The sequence below is a fragment of the Mobula birostris genome, chromosome 2 (assembly GCF_030028105.1).
Source record: "Mobula birostris isolate sMobBir1 chromosome 2, sMobBir1.hap1, whole genome shotgun sequence".
In the NCBI taxonomy this organism is placed as follows: Eukaryota; Metazoa; Chordata; class Chondrichthyes; order Myliobatiformes; family Myliobatidae; genus Mobula; species Mobula birostris.
In genome coordinates this window covers 195,598,310-195,615,837 of record NC_092371.1, presented here as the reverse complement: position 1 = coordinate 195,615,837, position 17,528 = coordinate 195,598,310, and the positions used below count along the sequence as shown (strand labels likewise).

General features: G+C 42.1%; 1 protein-coding gene across 1 annotated transcript; it reads right to left on the bottom strand.

Annotated features, from left to right (window-relative positions):
* Positions 1 to 10,481: 10,481 nt before the first annotated feature.
* Positions 10,482 to 16,155, bottom strand: mycn (MYCN proto-oncogene, bHLH transcription factor). Its single transcript, XM_072278605.1, has 3 exons — positions 16,006 to 16,155; positions 14,348 to 15,262; positions 10,482 to 11,796 (listed from the first exon to the last, which is right to left on the bottom strand). The coding sequence occupies exons 2-3, from the start codon at positions 15,243 to 15,245 to the stop codon at positions 11,162 to 11,164; spliced, it is 1,533 nt and encodes a 510-aa protein (XP_072134706.1). The 5' UTR covers positions 15,246 to 15,262; positions 16,006 to 16,155; the 3' UTR covers positions 10,482 to 11,161.
* Positions 16,156 to 17,528: the final 1,373 nt, after the last annotated feature.

Below are 17,528 nucleotides of genomic sequence, written 5' to 3'. Positions count from 1 at the left end.
TATTAATATATGTTTTAAGTGAATGTGAACTTGTACCAGTTAAAATAGTTCTGAAAACTAGTGATTATCTATGTAATTACCTTGTGAATGGTTGCACTGAAGATATTTTTACACCAGACAAGGACTATAAACAATTTTACTTCAGATACCCTACAAACAGTCCATTCCACCATCAGTAAAGAGTGAACTTCTCCATTAGACAAAGCCTCTACAACAAAACCTTTAAGCAACTTCACCCTCTAGTAAACTGACACCTGCACTCTCCTTTCCCTTGCCTGGCTGAAAGCCACTTGTGCCAGGTGTCTCACCAGGTGCAGATAATGCCTTGAAACTATCCTGTAAATTATACAATGTTGATATCTAATCTGGTTTCTGCAGGTGCTAATGTGAGTGGCTGTATACCTTCACCTCTACTCTTCTGTTTTCCCTTCTTCTGTTGCCTGCCCCAACAGCAGTTCTTGCGAATCTGACAGTAGGATGAATGAGGCTGGGAGAAAGGTAAAGGTCACGGTGTTTATTAGTTATTGTATAATGAAAAGGAAATGGAACAATACACAATATCTGATAAGCACTATTACTTTTACCTTTCCCCCTGCCTCATTCATCCTACCTTAGCCTCTTCTTGAAACAATTTTGTGGTTCCCCATTGACCATGATCTCCATAGTGGTGGCTTTTGAATGCAGTCAGCATCGTTTCCTTGATAGGGAAGGAGATACCGCTGGCTGCGCCCTGGTAGTTAGTGCTGCTGCCAATTATGTGTGATCTCCTCTTGCAAGGGAAAGGTAAAGTGTGTTAGAGTGTGTCATGCATGTGAGATGTGAACGTCGTGGTTCCAAAGCAGGTGGTGTGTCTATGTTGTGAGATAGAGTCCTGAGGGCCACAGCTGTGCTAAAGGTGCAATGGACGACTGAATGTTGCGTTCCTTCTCATCGCAGAGATTATGGGTTATGAGTTATGAGAGTGTGGGCCATTGAGCATAGTGTTGTTGGTGGTATATGGCATTTAAAGATGTACCCATTGATATGTTACGGCTCACGTCATCACACTTCTTGGCAGCACAGCATCCATTTTGTTGAGGCTTGACTTGGAAATGCAAAGTTGAGTTTATCGTTATATGTATTTGGTCATGTATGCACAAGTCCAATAGAAAAGTTACTTCAGCAGTATCATGGCACATAGCAACATATAAGCAGCATTCTCTAGAAAAAAAACATGAATATAAAGCATTGCATGTCCACATCCTACCCCGACTGCCACACCTTTGTGCTTTGATTACCTTTGCTGACTCTAAGCAAGTAGATCACATCTCCTGTAAAACAGGTTGAATGAATCGAATATAAATACTGGGTGGGCTAGAATGTTAAGTGGAGTTTGACATATTGCCCACTTTAGGTTGTACCACCACCCTGCCAAAGAGATGAGCATGCATTTTCAGGGAGAAAAGGTCCAGCAGGAGATATGACAGCTGTTGTTCAGAGTTGTTTGGGAGACTGTGAATAGGAAGGACTGCTCATGCTTAGGACTTATAATTGCTGTAAAACAATGAGCAATGCAATAGAACCATGGCACCTCTCATTAAATGGACTATTGTTTAGCAGGAAAATGTATATCCATGCCAACATTAAAAGCATGAAACTTATGAGGCACACAAGCTAAGTTATGTTCTGCTGCTCATTATATTGCTTATGTGGTCTCCTTAGTACTTTCTATCCATATAATGATATTTATCATAATTACAATCATACTTATACTCGTTAATTGCCTGGTAACTAACTAGCAACAATCCTACTTTTTAAGAAATAAAGTAGGATAGGAAGGACCTTGACAAAGATGTCATTCAGCATACATTCAGGAACTCAGGTTGAATCTTCAACAACCTAAGCCTAATTCTCTGGAAATTGATAAATAAGATGGACACCTTACGTGAACTACATTATCCATAACTTGAATATTTTGCAGCAGTTTACTTTGAAAACAAATCTGCATTTTGTTAAAATATATTCAGTCATTTTTGTTGCTGTTACATCTACTATAAGTTCAGAAAGAAATTCTCCACCAGATAATTTAAAGAGGATAATTTAAACTATTCTATGTAAAATGCACTACAACTAAAACACAACTCAGTTGTATTTCTGATGAATGTTACTGGCTCTATTTCTCTCATACTGTCTGATTTGCTGAGTATTTCACATTTTTAGGATCTGCAGGATTTAAAAATTTTTGTTTTTGATGCTTTTCTCCATTGTCTTTGGTCATAAGATTCTTTCTCCATCTTGCGAAAGCATGGTCTAAACCACAAAAAATATGAAAGTTCATGCATTTTTAATATATCAGTAGCAATATAAAATTACTTAATCAGAAAATTCCATGTAATATAGTAGGTTATTCATGTAATGATCAAAATTCAGGGCTATGGAAAAAAATCAATAATCATGAAAACCCACTCACAAGGGCACATTGCTTTTTTTTTGTTTAGTATTTAAAACAAAATGCTTCTTTCATTATCTTTCACCTTCCAAGAGCTGAAATTACTAAATGATTAATTCTGGGCACTGTATAAATAAATCTCATTATCTTGTGGGATGCCAAGTGACCCATTTCTGAAATGAATTTGATAACCATTGCCAGTACGTAGAGTAAAAGAACGGAGTTATAGAAACTTACAGCTTGGAAGTAGGCCCTTCAGTCCCAAAAAATTAATCCTACACATTACATATCACTGCATTTCAATTAGAAAACTCTCAATACAGACTGTCTCAGAACGCTCTCTCAAAAAGTCCAATTTTGGTAATTCCCTTAGTTTTATAAAGATTATTTCAAAGTGCTCTCCTAACCAAAGTTGACAAATTGTGGATATATTCACAATTTTGTTGATGAAACGCTGTCGAAGGAAAGCAGCATCCATCATCAAAGATCTCCACCACCCAGACCATGCTCTCTTCTTGCTGCTGCCATCAGGTAGAAGGTACAAGAGCCTCAGGACTCTCACCGGCAGGTTCAAGAACAGTTACTACATCAGGCTCTTGAACAAAGGGAATAACTACAATCACTTGCCCATCCCCTGCGATGTTCCCACAACCAATGATTGCACTTTAAGGACGACTCTTTATCTTATTATCTTTTGTTCTCATTATTTGTTGTTATTTATTTATATTTATACATAGTTTGTTTTCTCCTGCACTCTAGTTGATCTATCATTGATCCAGTTATAGTTACTATTCTATAAAATTGCTGAGTATGCCTGCAGGAAAGTGTACCTCAAGGGTGTATATGGTGACATAAATGTACTTTACTTCGATAATAAAACTTACTTTGAACTTCGAAGTAAAACGTTTTTCACAGTGTATATATATATATTTTTTTGACTGTACTGACATTTTAATTGTTGAATTTACTCATCATTGATTGAAGGATGAGGGCTTTACAAGTTTTCTGATGCTCCGTATGACCCTGCAGAAATGGTGCAGTCTGAGCAGGGGCAAAGCAGAGAAGGAGCCATGTGGCCGATGTTGGTAAACACTGACCTCGTGCTTCTTTTATTAACACACTCTGGCATGGCACCAACTACAGCAGAGTGTGATTATCTTGCAGATCACGTGTATTGAACACAAACAGACAGGCGACTGAGGGAACTGAGCCAGTTCCTGTCCGTCAATAGCAGCTGCCATTACCAAGGTGACAGAGACTAACAATAAACTAACAAACTACAATGAAAATGGCCCATTGTTTATCAAATCTTTAAGTTATGTGTTTTTTTCTAAAAAGAATATATATGTGCTCACCACTTCTCACACTTCCAAGTCTTTATTTCTATAAAGTTTAAAAATAACATCTGGACAGTAATTCAGAGCCGTTGTTTCATGTTGAGTTGTATTTTCTTTCAGTAAACATCATTGTATTGGTGGTTGAAAGATCTGGATGCTAAATTTGGAGATGTATTTCTAAATCCATCTAAACACAGAATGCGATTTCATTGTGACTGAGCAATTTTGAAATTTGCCACTTCAGTTATTAAGTGAACAAAATAATTTACTAATAACTGGCAAAAAAATAAGATGTCCAAGGACTTTCTACTAAGAGACGACAGCGATAGCGTAAACAATAGAAGTTTAATTATTTGGGATTTTTAAAAATCAGAATTGCAAAATTCTTGTCATGTAGATATAATATGGAAATACTATGTTGTAATGTCATGTCAAGCCAGGTGTTTCCAAACATTAATAAAAGCTTTGCCAAACAGGCTTTCAATTAACTTGTTACCTCTTTAAGGAAGCAGTGACCTGCAATCATCATATAATTAAACACCTGCCACATTTGGGAGGAGCTAAAAATATTTCAGCAACAAACAGTATTTAAAAGTTTTCATGCAAGCCAGGTCTTGGCAGCATTGATGTAACTGAGATAGCCACCAACAAGTTACCTTACATTACATCCATTATGCAGAAGTAACAGGTCTTCAGCAATTTGTCTCTATTTCTGTAAACTTTTGTACAATTGCAACTAATTAAATACTGACTTTTGTTGTTTATCCATCACAATAAACAATCCCACATCATGCCTCTTTTGAGTCCCGATGAAGGGTCTTGGCCCAAAGCGCTGACTGTTTACTCTTTTCCACGGATGTTGCCCAACCTGCTGAGCTCCTCCAGCAGCTTGTATGTGTTACTTGGATTTCCAGCTTCTGCAGATTTTCTTGTGCTTATGCATCTTTCTTGGGTTTCCTCCCATGGTGTCACTGGTAAATCAGTCCGGGCATTGAGAGTGAGTAGTTGTATGCGTTTTATCATGGAAACAAGAGCAGAGGTGGGATGGTGAAATGAGGAGCTTGAACTGGTAAAAGATTGACATCCCTGAATTGACACTCCAACATTCCTGCTGATCGGCAGAGAGAGCTACTTTCAAAAAACAAAGTGAATTGAAAATATTATCACAATATAATTTCATGGAATTTATGCTTTATTATGGGCCTGTATTCACTAGAATTCAGAAGAAAGAGGGGTGAAACCTTAATAGAGTGGTTGAGAAGATGTTTCCAATGGTGGGAGAGTCTAAGACTAGAGGCCACAGCCTCAGAAGTAAGGGGCGTCCTTTTCGAATGGAGATGAGGAAGAATTTCTTTAGCCAGAGAGTGGTGAATCTGTGGTATTTTTTGCCGCAGGCAGCTTTGGAGGACAAGTCTTTATGTATATTTAAGGCAAAGGTTGATAGATTCTTGATTGATCAGGGCATGAAGGAGGGGGGAAGACAGGAGACTGGGGCTGAGAGGAAAATAGGATCAGCCATGTTGAAATGGCTGAGCAGACTCGAAGGGCCAAATGGTCTCATTCAGCTCCTATATCTTATGGTCTTACATTATGCCAAGCACCCAAGGTAAGTTTAGGGAACACGATAGTTTACCATCTGCTGTTTTGGATCAGATCTTCCAAAAGCATGTACATGCATTCTCCATCTAAATGTGATGAAGTGTATCCTGCTCTGCCACAAACCCACTCCCACACATCAAACCAAAGGCTTTGCATCAGGGACCCATTTCTTCAGATGGCTCCTACAAATAATTTCCATGCTCTAAGAGGAGGTTGAGACTGGAGATATTGTAATGTTCTTCCTTTCTCTCTCACATTGCTCACTTGTTTATTCTTAGGGGGAGGATAAGAGGTGACATGATAGAGGTGTTCAAAATGATAAAGTGAGTGATTGAGTGGACAGTCAGAGACATTTTCCTAGGGAAGAAATGGCTAATACCAGTAGACATAAATTTAAGGTGACTGGAGGAAAGTATAGTGGGGGATGTCAGAGGTAAGTTCTTCATAGAGAGAGTAGTGGATGTGTGAACATGTTGCCAGTGGTATCTAAGAAAGCCAGATACATTAAGGGCAATTAAGAAACTCTGTCAAGGGCATATGGATGATAGAAAAATGGACGACTATGTAGGAGTCCAATCACAAACGAGAGAAAATCTGCAGATGCTGGAAATCTAAGCAACACACACAAAATGCTGGAGGAACTTAGCAGGCCAGGCAGCATCTATGGAAAAGAATAGTCGATGTATCAGGCCAAGACCCTTCATCAGGACTGGAAAATTAGATGAGGAGTCGGTAAGAAAGTGGGGAGGGGATGGAAGCACAAGGTGACAGGTGAAACCAGAAGCGGGAAGGGTGAAGGAAAGAGCTGGGAAGTTGATTACTGAAAGATGTACAGGGCAGGAGAAGGGGGAATCCGATGGGAGAGGACAGGATGTCATGGAATAAAGAAAAGGGGGAGGAGTACCAGAGGGAGGTAATAGGCAGGTAAGGAGACAAGGTGAGACAGGGATATGGGAATGAGGAATGGTGAAGGAAAGGGGAGAGGGGGCCTTCAAGAAATCGAAGTACCTGCCATCTGGTTGGAGGCTACCCAGACAGAATATAAGATGTTGCTCCTCCAACCTGAATATGGCCTCATTCCGACAGTAGAGGACTGACATGTCGGAATGGGAATGGGAAGTGTTATTAAAATGGGTGGTCACTGGGAGATTCCACATTTTCTGGCGGACAGAGCGTAGGTGCTTGGCAAACAGGTCTCCCAATCTGCGACAAGTCTCCCTGATATACAGGAGGCCACACCAGGAGTACCGGATACAGCAGGTGACCCCGACAGACTCCCAGGTGAAGTGTTGCCTCACCTGGAAGGACTGTTTAGGGTCGTGAATAGTACTGAGGGAGGAGGAGTAGGGGCAGCTGTAGAACTTGTTCCTCTTGCAAGGATAAGTGCCAGGAGGGAGATCAGTGGGGAGAGACAAATGGACAAAAGAGTCGCATAGGGAGCAATCCCTGCGGAAAGCAGGAAGTGGGCGGGGGAAGGGAAAGATATGCTTAGTGTTGGGCTTCGGCTGGAGATGTTGGCAGTTATGGAGAATTATGTGCTGGATGCAGAGGATGGTGGGGTGGTAGGTGGTAGGAGGGAAGGTTTAGATTGATCTTAGTAGGTTAAAAGGTTGGTGGCACAACGTTGTGGACCGAAAGGCCTAGCCTATGCTGTACTGTGCTGTACTCTATGTTCTATATCAACATGTGTGCAATTATTTCAGTCCATACAAGAAACTTCTAGGCCATATGACACTGCAAGTACTGAGCTTTTCTCTTTTACATATTTCTTTCTGAGCATTTCCAAGAGAAGACAGGATAAGGAAGCAGATAAGGAGCATATATACCAATTGCTAACCACCAGATGTTGGTATCCCAGAATCCAAACTAAAACAACACAGATTAAAAACCAGCCCAAGAATAACAGTTGCTTGGTGGGAACTTGTTGTTTCTTGATTCAGTATAAACAAAAAAAAAGTTCTTTAAATTGTGGAGCAGAATGATTTGTGTCCTTTTAACAGCTTTCCGTCTCTGAACCATCTGCTGTTAAGGTGCTTTAAAACTCAGTAACTGCAAACTTCCTTTAACACCATTTGTCTCTGCCATCTGCTATTAAGAAGGCTGTAAACTGATGTTAACATGGAGCTAGGAAACTGCCCCAGGAGATGGTATTTCTGCCTTCCATGAATGTCACTATTACTCACACAGACAAAACTGCCCCCGCAAATTCTCTGCCGTCAGGTGATTCCCTAAGGTCAGGGGTAAGGCCAGCTGGTTCATGATGCTTTGGTCGCCAATACTTGAAGGAAAAAGGTCAGCCAAGATTTTGCTAAATTCTGCAGCAGCTGCAATTAACCTGCTTGCAGCGGCTCCATAAGTGGCCTGCCAGCGCTTCTTACGATAGTCACCCTAACGTAAATTGTCAGATGAGTAACAAATGCACTGCAAGAATGAATGAATGGACTATAAATAGGAACTGCAACCCTCTTTTCCTGTCCGAAGCCAGAGGCATTGAATGTTGCATTCCAAACAATCAACAGAGGAATTGTTGCTTCACACACTAGCCATCATCATGATGAGGCCAGGGATATCACAGTACAGGTCCTCCACCGATTTCATAACAAAACTAGGCATGCAAATAAGCGGTTAGGAGACCACCAGCATGGATTTGTCACCTGCTGTGATCTTCTGCCAGGTGGGAACAGGGCATTTCTGTGTGTCTTCTCTCCCTTATCCACCTGAACCGTGACATTTATCGTCCCCCACCCCCCAGCGAACTACAAAGGAATGGCGTCTGGATCGAACCGAATAGTAGTGGGAGCGCTAAGCACTTTTGCTCAGTGATTATGCGTGTGACGCTAACTGGCAGCCGCTCTCCTCGCTCCCCCCGTCACCCCAGATTCTGTGATCCTCTTCCACACACTGTTTTCACTCATTTCCGATGTCGCAGCAGTTTACAGGAACAGAGCAGTCATGCCTCGGGATTGTCTGTACAGGCTAGAGATCGTCGCAATACGGACCAGAGATGAACCTTCTCAATCCATGAGAATGTTATTTGCGCAACTTCAAAAGGCGCCATAAAAGCGAGAGCTCATTGGCTTGATCGGAAGCAGCTCACAGTGTTACAGCCAAGAATTGGAAGATGACAATTGACAATTAGGGCACACAATTAGGGTCCAATCTCGAGCTCAGCGTCGAGGCTGAGGTGAATTGCTTCTCTCAGGATTTTCTGTCGTTACTTTACGAGCAACAATGAATGAAGTTGAAGGAAGAAGACATTTAAGTGATTTCCAGGAACGTGGCTTCTCAATAACTAACGCCTTAGTGCCACTAACTAATAACGTCTTTCTCTCAGCTGTCATTCTCATTCTGCATTTCTTTGCCTTCTCACATTTTCGTTCTTCTCCCAAAGATCTGAGCCTTAACGCTTCTGCCCCAGACCCTTCCTCAGAACAGCCCTGACGAAGAATCTGGACCCTCCATAGATGTTGCCAGACTCGCCAAGTTCCTCCAGTAGTTTTGTACGCTGCTGCTGCATTCACAACCAATGGTGCCCTAACATGTTCTGCTCTAAGGCAGCTCTCCCAATGTGAATTGATTTTTGGACAACCCTAACATGTAACTACATAAAAAAAATTGCTCACCAGGCCAGGCAGCATGACTGCCTTTCATCGTGTACGTTAAATATATCTGTTGCGAAGTAGAATGCTAAAAGCACAGTGCCTTTCAGGTTATTGAAATTAAAAGCCATACTGTTATGGTTGCACAAAATTTCAGTGAGTTCTCATGAGCACCATAGAATTTGGGACCTTTTGCCTCATCTTGTTTCTAGTGTTGTCAGTAGTCAGCCGTATACTCCCACAATTATTGTACTAGTCATAGAACAAAATGCAATCAATTGCCCTAAAGCACTTGGTGTGCAGTTAACAGCAACCTTTTTGCTTATTCGTTAAAGAGCAGTCATTTGGAATTCTACCCACAATCTAATCATGCAAATATATTAAAATAACAGCTATCACCTACTGTAGTACAGATCTGAGATCAATCCAAAAGGTTACCTAACCAGAATGACAATGTGCTGTTTTAATAAACTTCAGCACAATTACCTCTTTGAGCACAAGATGTTGCAAGTCTTTACAGCCAACTCCCTGCAAATGAGGCAACTATAGCCTCATTCTGAGCCTTTGTAATTATGTGCATTACCAGAATCATTCCGTATCTTACATGAGCAAACCTGACAGACTTTCAATGAAAAAACTCCATTATTAAACATTTTGACATTCTTCCCGACAAACTGATAGTCTACAAAGCAAGTACTATCTTGAACAAGTGTATTATTCTTAAGTTATGTACAGGTTCCCACATCTCAACTGCAGTCACCTGTTCTTCCAAGAGTGGATGGATGTCTGCATGTCAATGTTATTGTTACACACAACTGACACCTATATAAAATGTTCCACTCATGAGTCACCAATGTTATTGTAAGATACCTATATATATAGCAAGTGCCCAAGACTTGTGCACAGTACTGCAGTAATTTGATGTATTGCACTCTCCAGCTGTTGCAAAAAAAAACAAATTGCATGTGAATAATGATTCTGATTTAGGACTATTGTGAACTGAGTGAAGGAGCCAGGGAGAAGGGAATCACGGTTGGGAAAAGGGGGAGATGGGAGACAGCATAAAGCAGAGGCATTCTGTAATGGCCAATAAGCAAATTGTAATCAAATGAACTAGTCTCAGGGCTAGTTGCCTTCATGCACACCACCCGTGGCGTTCTACCCTTACCATTTCCAACATCGTCTCCCAGATTTACAAACTCGCTCCCTGCTCCATGTTGACAAATACAGTCCTAGCTCAGAAAGCCTTCTGCGCCTTAGCTGTATGTGCCATGGTACTCTTAACTACTTAACCCTGCCACTCTGCAATAATTCACTATTTACTTCTGCCAATGAAACTCCTGAAACGACTTCTGTGCTTTGTTCAAACTAAAACTTATTTTAGACAGTTTTGGACGATGAACTTGCTTGCCAAAATCAGTAAATGTATTTCGGAGACTTCATTTCCTTGCAATGCTTTCAGCCATCCTTGACTAGTCCCAAGACAAGAGGTATAACAAAGAGGCAGTTAGTTTCATAGGATTTATTTTCATAAACTTGAGGTATTTCAAAAGTGCTATAAGTTGCAGCACTATATGTACATAATGAAAAAACACATAACTCAGCCAATTACCCAGTTCTAGGAACCCAACAGCAACACAAACAGAGAGGCTAGGTAAGAGGCATATATAGTAATTTCTGTACAAAAGAAATTTTAGTCAAAAGTGATAAAGTAATATCTACTCAAACCTTTCACAACTCATTTTCATACGAAAATATAGGTATCAAATGTAGTCATGTATCAGCATCACACTAAGGATACAGGCAGTGTAAGAATTAGTACAGTACATAACAAGGATTAACAAGAAGTCTTTATAGGAAAAATTCATGCTCCTCAAACGTTGAGGTATTATTCTGTATAAAATTCCAGTCCAAAAAAACGGCAGCATAGGCTGTGGCTAGTTTTTCTCTTAACCCAGACCATCACATGAAAAAGGCGATTGTTAAACTAGTATTTACATAGGTTTTGAAATAGGCTACCAGTGTGCCCTCTGAAATGTGATCTCCATTCACACATACATGTACCTCTAAGGCTTTAGAAGTATTTTGTCCATGTTTAAATGCAGCTGGATTGAAAACCCAGAAAAAGAACTTCTGAAACATTCTTGACGTCTAAATTGTGCAAAAATGGCATTCAACCAGTTAGGGCAGCCTTTAACCTAGCGAGTCCTTATTTCTTCCAGTCTTTTTACCAGCACTTGCTGCTTGGCTTTCAGTTTCTCTTTTTCCGACAACAGTTTCTGCTCTTCTGACTGGAGAGCCCGCACGTAATCTGTGGCCTTTTTCAGAATGATGACTTTTGCTGCTTTATCGTTTTTCACCAGCTCAGGTATTTGGTCCCGTAAAGTGAGGAAGCTGGAGCGCAGGTCATTCCGTCGCTGGCGTTCCAAGATGTTGTGAGTGCGCCGCCGCTCGTTGTCTTCGGAGTCGGATCCGCGGGGGCTCACGCTCTTGGATCTGGCGGAGGCCACCTGCTTGGTAAGGCGCAGGGTCTCGCCTTTCAACTTCTTCAGAGGCGGCATCTCATCGAACTCTGCGTAGGGGGAAGGTGCAGCATAGTTGTGCTGCTGATGTATTGGGGCACACCTTTTGAGCAGGGAGGCACTGTGGCTTTTCGGTGACCCACAGCCAGAGTTGTGGGAACGTACAGTCACAGTAAGGGTGGTCACGTGCTTGCTAGAGGATGATCGACGCTTTTCAACAGTCACCACATCAATTTCTTCCTCTTCCTCCTCCTCTTCTTCCTCTTCCTCATCTTCTTCCTCCTCCTCCTCCTCGTCATCTTCTTCCTCCTCTGTAAATGTTTGAAAGTACAAGAAGTAAAAAAAATGCACCCAAACAGGTAATACAAGGTGTAACAAAGCTCCCAACACTCAGCTGGAAGAAACAAAACACTAAAAATTAAGTCTCCCTTAATCAAGAAGGCACAGTATGCCAATGTAATTAGGACAAAGCCATCAACTGTTGGCAGATTCCAAACGCTACAAGCTTTTTCTTGTAAATGTGGTGTTGGTGGTTAAGAATGTTTTTATTTCTCTGTCCAGCTGATGAGTTAGGCAGTGTGGATTCTATCCACACAGCAAGTGTTTCTTTACAGGCAGTTCCACATGGAAAAATGAGCATAATCACACCCACACCTAAAAATATGGAACACTTAATCATAAAGGATTTTTTCCAAAGATAAAGGTGTAAACATTAAGCTGGAGCAGAAGAAAATATGACATTTATTAATAAGACCACTGTACCTCCACCATCATCCCAAATAATGCCACTACATTTAGAAGCAATTCATACCATTTAAAAAAAAACCTTGAGGTTCAAAAAAAACTCAACTGGATTAAGATAAGGTGATTCAGTTAACCATTTCTTTGATTGTTTAAACCATGGACCAAATTATGTGGTGGAACAAAACACAGACATGGGTTCAATAAAAATCATACCCATAATATTAACAGTTTAATCATTATTGACTTGTATTCCATTCTCTTCCTTCAAAGAGATGTGCCTCGTGAAGGAGAGGCTACCTTGTAGAGCTGCTTTATCAACTGTGAAACCCACTTATTTGGCAAATAGCTGTTGGGAAGGAGTTTACAAACCAGTTTACACAAAGTTAGCAGATGTGGTTACTGTAATGCTCAGTGTCATCATAGCAGACTGCTTGTTTTAAAATACACATTACAATTAGATCATAAATTTCAAGTCTAAAGTAAAGCAGATGCACTGATTTCTTTCATTTGTAGTGTGAACCAACTACGTCAACTAGGAAAACTATTAAAATAAATCAAAATGACCAGAGCCTGAAATCATTCCTAACATTCAATATATTAAAGGTTACCTGAATAAATAATTAATTATCCAAACAGACCACATGCAGTCTCCCTGAGTCATGGCCATCTGGCTTTGAAGCTCAAAGCAATCCAACTCATTTTCTGGTTACACTACCCACTTGCTGGTTTACCTTAATTGAATTAGGTAGACTTTTGGGTTTGGAAAATGCTATTCAGGTTATTTTTTTTCTGGTTGAACCCTGAATCAGAAATATACGCCAGTTAACAGAAACACACCCTCAGCATCACTGTCCTTCCTTCAGTCTCCCTACTCAAAACACAGCTTTGTCAATGTAGAATGTAAATTAATGACTGGAAGGGAGAAAAGTGTAAATTAATGACTGGAAGGGAGAAAAGAAAATAACTAAGCATATTCTTGCAAAAGTACAGCACTGGTGGGCAAGCTACTGGATGTGTTATCTTCCCCCTTCCTTCACTTCTTTGAAATGCTAAATCCTGGGATTCAGTAAAACTCTGAAGGGTTAAATTTGCTAATTGCATGTTTATAGAATTTCAGGATTTCAAAGCTCTGCTGTGGAATCCCAAGAACTCCATTCCCCATGGTCTTCTGAGATTACACTTGATTAATGGGGCTGTTTCATTACAAAGGTACTGCAACTATCACCATCTAGGCTTCTTGCACATTTCGCGTTCAGTCTCTAGGACGAGAACACAAACGTGGTGTCCCCCCCCCAAAAAAAAAATCGGAACGAAATATCTGAGACAAATTGCTGCATTTTCAACAACAGTAAACATTTTTTTCTGGAACTAAGGGATAACTGAAGAATGCTGCCGCCTACTGGAGCACTCGTGTCAATTGTAGACAGCAATTATAGACCTTAATTTGTCCGGTAATTCAAAACTGCTTCAAGTGTTGGCTCCGCAGCATTTTTGAGGAAAACCGCCATTCAGGGAGGCTGATGAAATTAACACAAGTAGGTGGCAGCTGAAATCAGCGGCACCACTTACTGCATCCGAACTCATTAGCATTTCTGCTATTTATTTGCGGTGGTGGATTAAAGCCTTTGTCATCTGGTAATGCTACTGGATTCTATATGGACCAACCCCCCCACCAACTCCGCCAAAAGGGAAAGAGTCACCAGCTGACAAAACGAGCCAATAACAGTGTGTGGGGGTTGTAGGAGGTTAATCCCAGGAGGGGGCTGGCACCTTATTTTAAGTGGGAAAGCCTTTTTTTTGTTACAACTACAGGAGAGGTCTGCCAGCACCTGTGTCGACGCAAGGTATTACAGGATCGGGAAAAGATCCAAATGGGAGTTTTAACACTTGCACCTAGGGTAGGTTCATAATCTTTCTGCAAACTGGGCGCTTGATGGCTGTCAATAAAGACCGTTCAGAATGATTTCCGCCAGTGCGCCAACAAGCTTTCCAGCCCCCCTTTAACACAACCAAAGTTGAACATACCAAAATATGGAGAAAATTACTGCAAGATAGAACAGGAAGTCATTTCTCAAGAGCGACTTTGCATTTCTCCACCCTCCCGGTTTGAGCACTCACCGGAATCGCTGGGGGTCTCGTTCCCGGAACTGGCGAGCGAATTAGAAGCGGGGTTAGTCACCGCTCCTCCCCGGGACGCCTCGCGTCGGTTTAGCGGGAAGGGGAACACCACAGCTGGGTCTACGCACTGCGAGGCGGGGTGCTGGAGCTCGCCGATGCTGGAGTGCCTACCGCCGGAGCCCTGGGCACCCAGGGCGATACATCGGCTGCTGGTGCCGCCTGCGTCCGCGGATGCCCCGCCTGCAGCGACAGCCAGGGTGTTTATTGCACCAGCTCCCGGGCTGGCAGCCTTGCCCTGCTGAGCCGCGGACAGCTTCTCATTGACCACCTTCTCTAGCTTCTCCCTGGCCGAGAAGCCGCTCCACATGCAGTCCTGCAGCACGATGGCGTTCAGGAGGCTCTTGCTGCCGCTGGTGCAGCTTCCCCCGCCGCCGCCGCCGCCGCCTCCTCCTCCCGCTGCAATCCCTCCACCCCTGGCGGCAATCGGGTCGCCGCAGCAGCGGATGCCTCCGGGCTCCGAGGCCAGCTGCCCGTCCTCGCCCTCTCCATCCTCCTGCAGCAACAGCAACTCGGACACCCAGTCTTCGTCGCCGAGAGCCGCTGCCCCGCACCAGCCAGCCCTGCTCGGGGAGAGCGGGGGCGTGGGCAGCAGCTCGAACTTCTTCCAGATGTCCTCGCTGGGCGGATAGAAGTCCGCCTCGGGGCCGTAATCGTCTGGATAGAAGTAAGGCTGGTAGGAGTCATACTCCAGGTCGTAGTTCTTGCAGAAGGCGGAGCGGCTGCAGCAGCAAGCAGAGGACCAGGAAGCCAAGGAGGAGGAGGTGATGGTGGTGGAGGAGGAAGGGGGAGAGCCGGAGGTGGACGACGATGTGCTGCTGGATGACATGATTCCAGGCATCTTTTGTTGCAAACAATCTGGGATAATGAGGGAAGAGGGAGGTAGGTGGGAAGAGAAAATTAAATTTAAAATTTCTGTCAATAACACGCACGCCACAGCAAAATTCAAGTAACACCCGCCCCCCCCAACAGATCCTTTAGTAACATATACAGAGACACATCTAAGCAGGTTCTCGACGCCAGACAATGTTTCAGAACCGTGGGCTGAGCGATGAGTGGAAGGTGAAGACACTATCGGGGACCACCATTGAGTCTTAAAAATGGTTCTCAGGTGTCTTAAAAGGAAATACTTTCCTGTGTGTCTCTGGAAAACAAAGGTGTAATTTCACGCGATAAATTGGGCACTCCCGCGATCTGATTAGTGCTCCGAATTCAACCCTTAAGAGTCGACTTTAATCATTTAACAAAAGGATCTGCCGGTCCTAGTGGGATTGCTGTGCTCCGGAGGTGGGATCCTTGTCTTATCGAGGACGCCGCTAAAACACTTATCTATCGGGAGTATTTGTAAGATTAAATTGTCATCCTTGCGAAAGTTCGACCAATTCCAGGGTTTAAAACCCAAGCTGATTTCAATCAGAAGTCTGCAGATTCCACCAGGGTAAGCATGATAATACTGTATGAAATGTTCTGACCTACATTGTATTACCTAATGAACGTGGAGACCCGCTGCCAGATTCTACTAAAATATACACAGAAAACACACACATACGAGAAAACATAAAGTCTTCTGTATCGCACTTGAGGAAAGAAAGCAGCCTCACCTTTCACTTGCGCTTTTTCTTGCAAAGGACAACACTCCACGATATCTTAAAATGTAGTGTACGTATCTGAACAGATCCAGGAGTCAGAAGCCCCGCATTAGATTCTGATCATTCCCTCGGAGCTGACAGAGAAGTCTGTCAGCGCAACTTCGATGCAGTGCTGGATATTATTATCTGAAAAAAATTGGAAGGACTCGGGGAAAAAATATCCCCGGTGCCAGCCCCTCTCATTTACATAAGGGAGGAGCCACGATTTGGCGCGAAAGTAAGCACCCTTATTATTTCCCAAATGTATTGAGAATACATGCTTAAAGATTGTGTTATCGGCTTCTCTTTATGTCTGCAATATTCATAAATTTGCATTAACGCATTTAATCATCTTGGATCACGGAAAGGGGTATTTTTTCATGAGAAAAGCCCCTTTGCGAATAGGCGGAATCAGATTGTAGCTCTGCGATATGGGCGGAATCGTGGACTGTGGTTAAGGGGCTGAATGTCAATCACTGATTTACAACAGGAACAGCTTCAAGGGAAAACTACACCGAACTCAAAGGGAAGTTATTAATCATGTAGACAGAAGAAAAACAAGAAACTAATTACAGATGCAAAGTGGACGATTGCAACGTGAATTCGCTGCAAATGAGAAATACGATTAATGAAAGAGTTTAAAATCGAACTGCATAAGGTGCTCGCCCTTTGCAAAGAAAATCAAGTCACAGAGACTTGCAGTGGCGCGACATCTAGTGGAAACGTGCACTGGATACATTTAGCATGAAAGAACAGCGTGTTCCATGCACCCGGCGCTGTTCAATGAGCAGTTCAAAAAAGGCTTGCAGAATGGATACCTTTTAAAATTTCGGCATATTAACCAGTCAAGTACAACACACACACACACACACACTTAAATAATCTGTGCAATTACATTCGGAGCCAGAATCTAAAAAAATATAAAGCTGTCAATGTTTTATTCAGAATATATTTCTGATAGTGTCAAATGCAGTTTGTTACCTCTGTGGGAGGGCAGTAAACTTGAATGACAACTGTTGGGAAAACGTTTACATTGAAGCTGCCGGTTAGTAAGCAGTATGAGAACTTGTCAATCATTCAGATTCATTTAAATCATTTATTTTTTCAAGGAGGCCAGATGGTCTCTTAAGATAAATGCAGTCACTGTTTAATGCAAGAAACATGACAATCATCTTATATACAGTAAGTTTACAGGATGTTCTGACAATCAAAAATTAACTGCAGATTCTAGAAATCTGCAATAAAAGCAAAAATCATTGGAAACATGTAGCAGGTCAGAGAGCATCTGTGGAGAAAGTGAAACACTTAAAAGTTGTTATGAAAGTGCTTTGGGCCAGAAGCATTAACCGTTTCCACAGTTGTTGCCTGAGTGTTTTAAGCGTTTTTGTTTTATTGTACTAGGATATATTTATTTGTTTTCTCTGTAACTTACAAAAATAAACATTGGAATTTCTAAATGAATTCTAAATATCACTTCATTTTGTAAATAGTTACTT

What these genes read in the sequence shown, in the direction of transcription:
- mycn (XM_072278605.1), bottom strand. Translation starts at nt 15,245, where the DNA reads ATGCCTGGAATCATGTCATCCAGCAGCACATCGTCGTCCACCTCCGGC. An exon ending in CGAGACCCCCAGCGATTCCG is followed by an intron (nt 11,797 to 14,347) that starts GTGAGTGCTCAA and finishes AAACATTTACAG; the next exon opens with AGGAGGAAGAAGATGACGAG.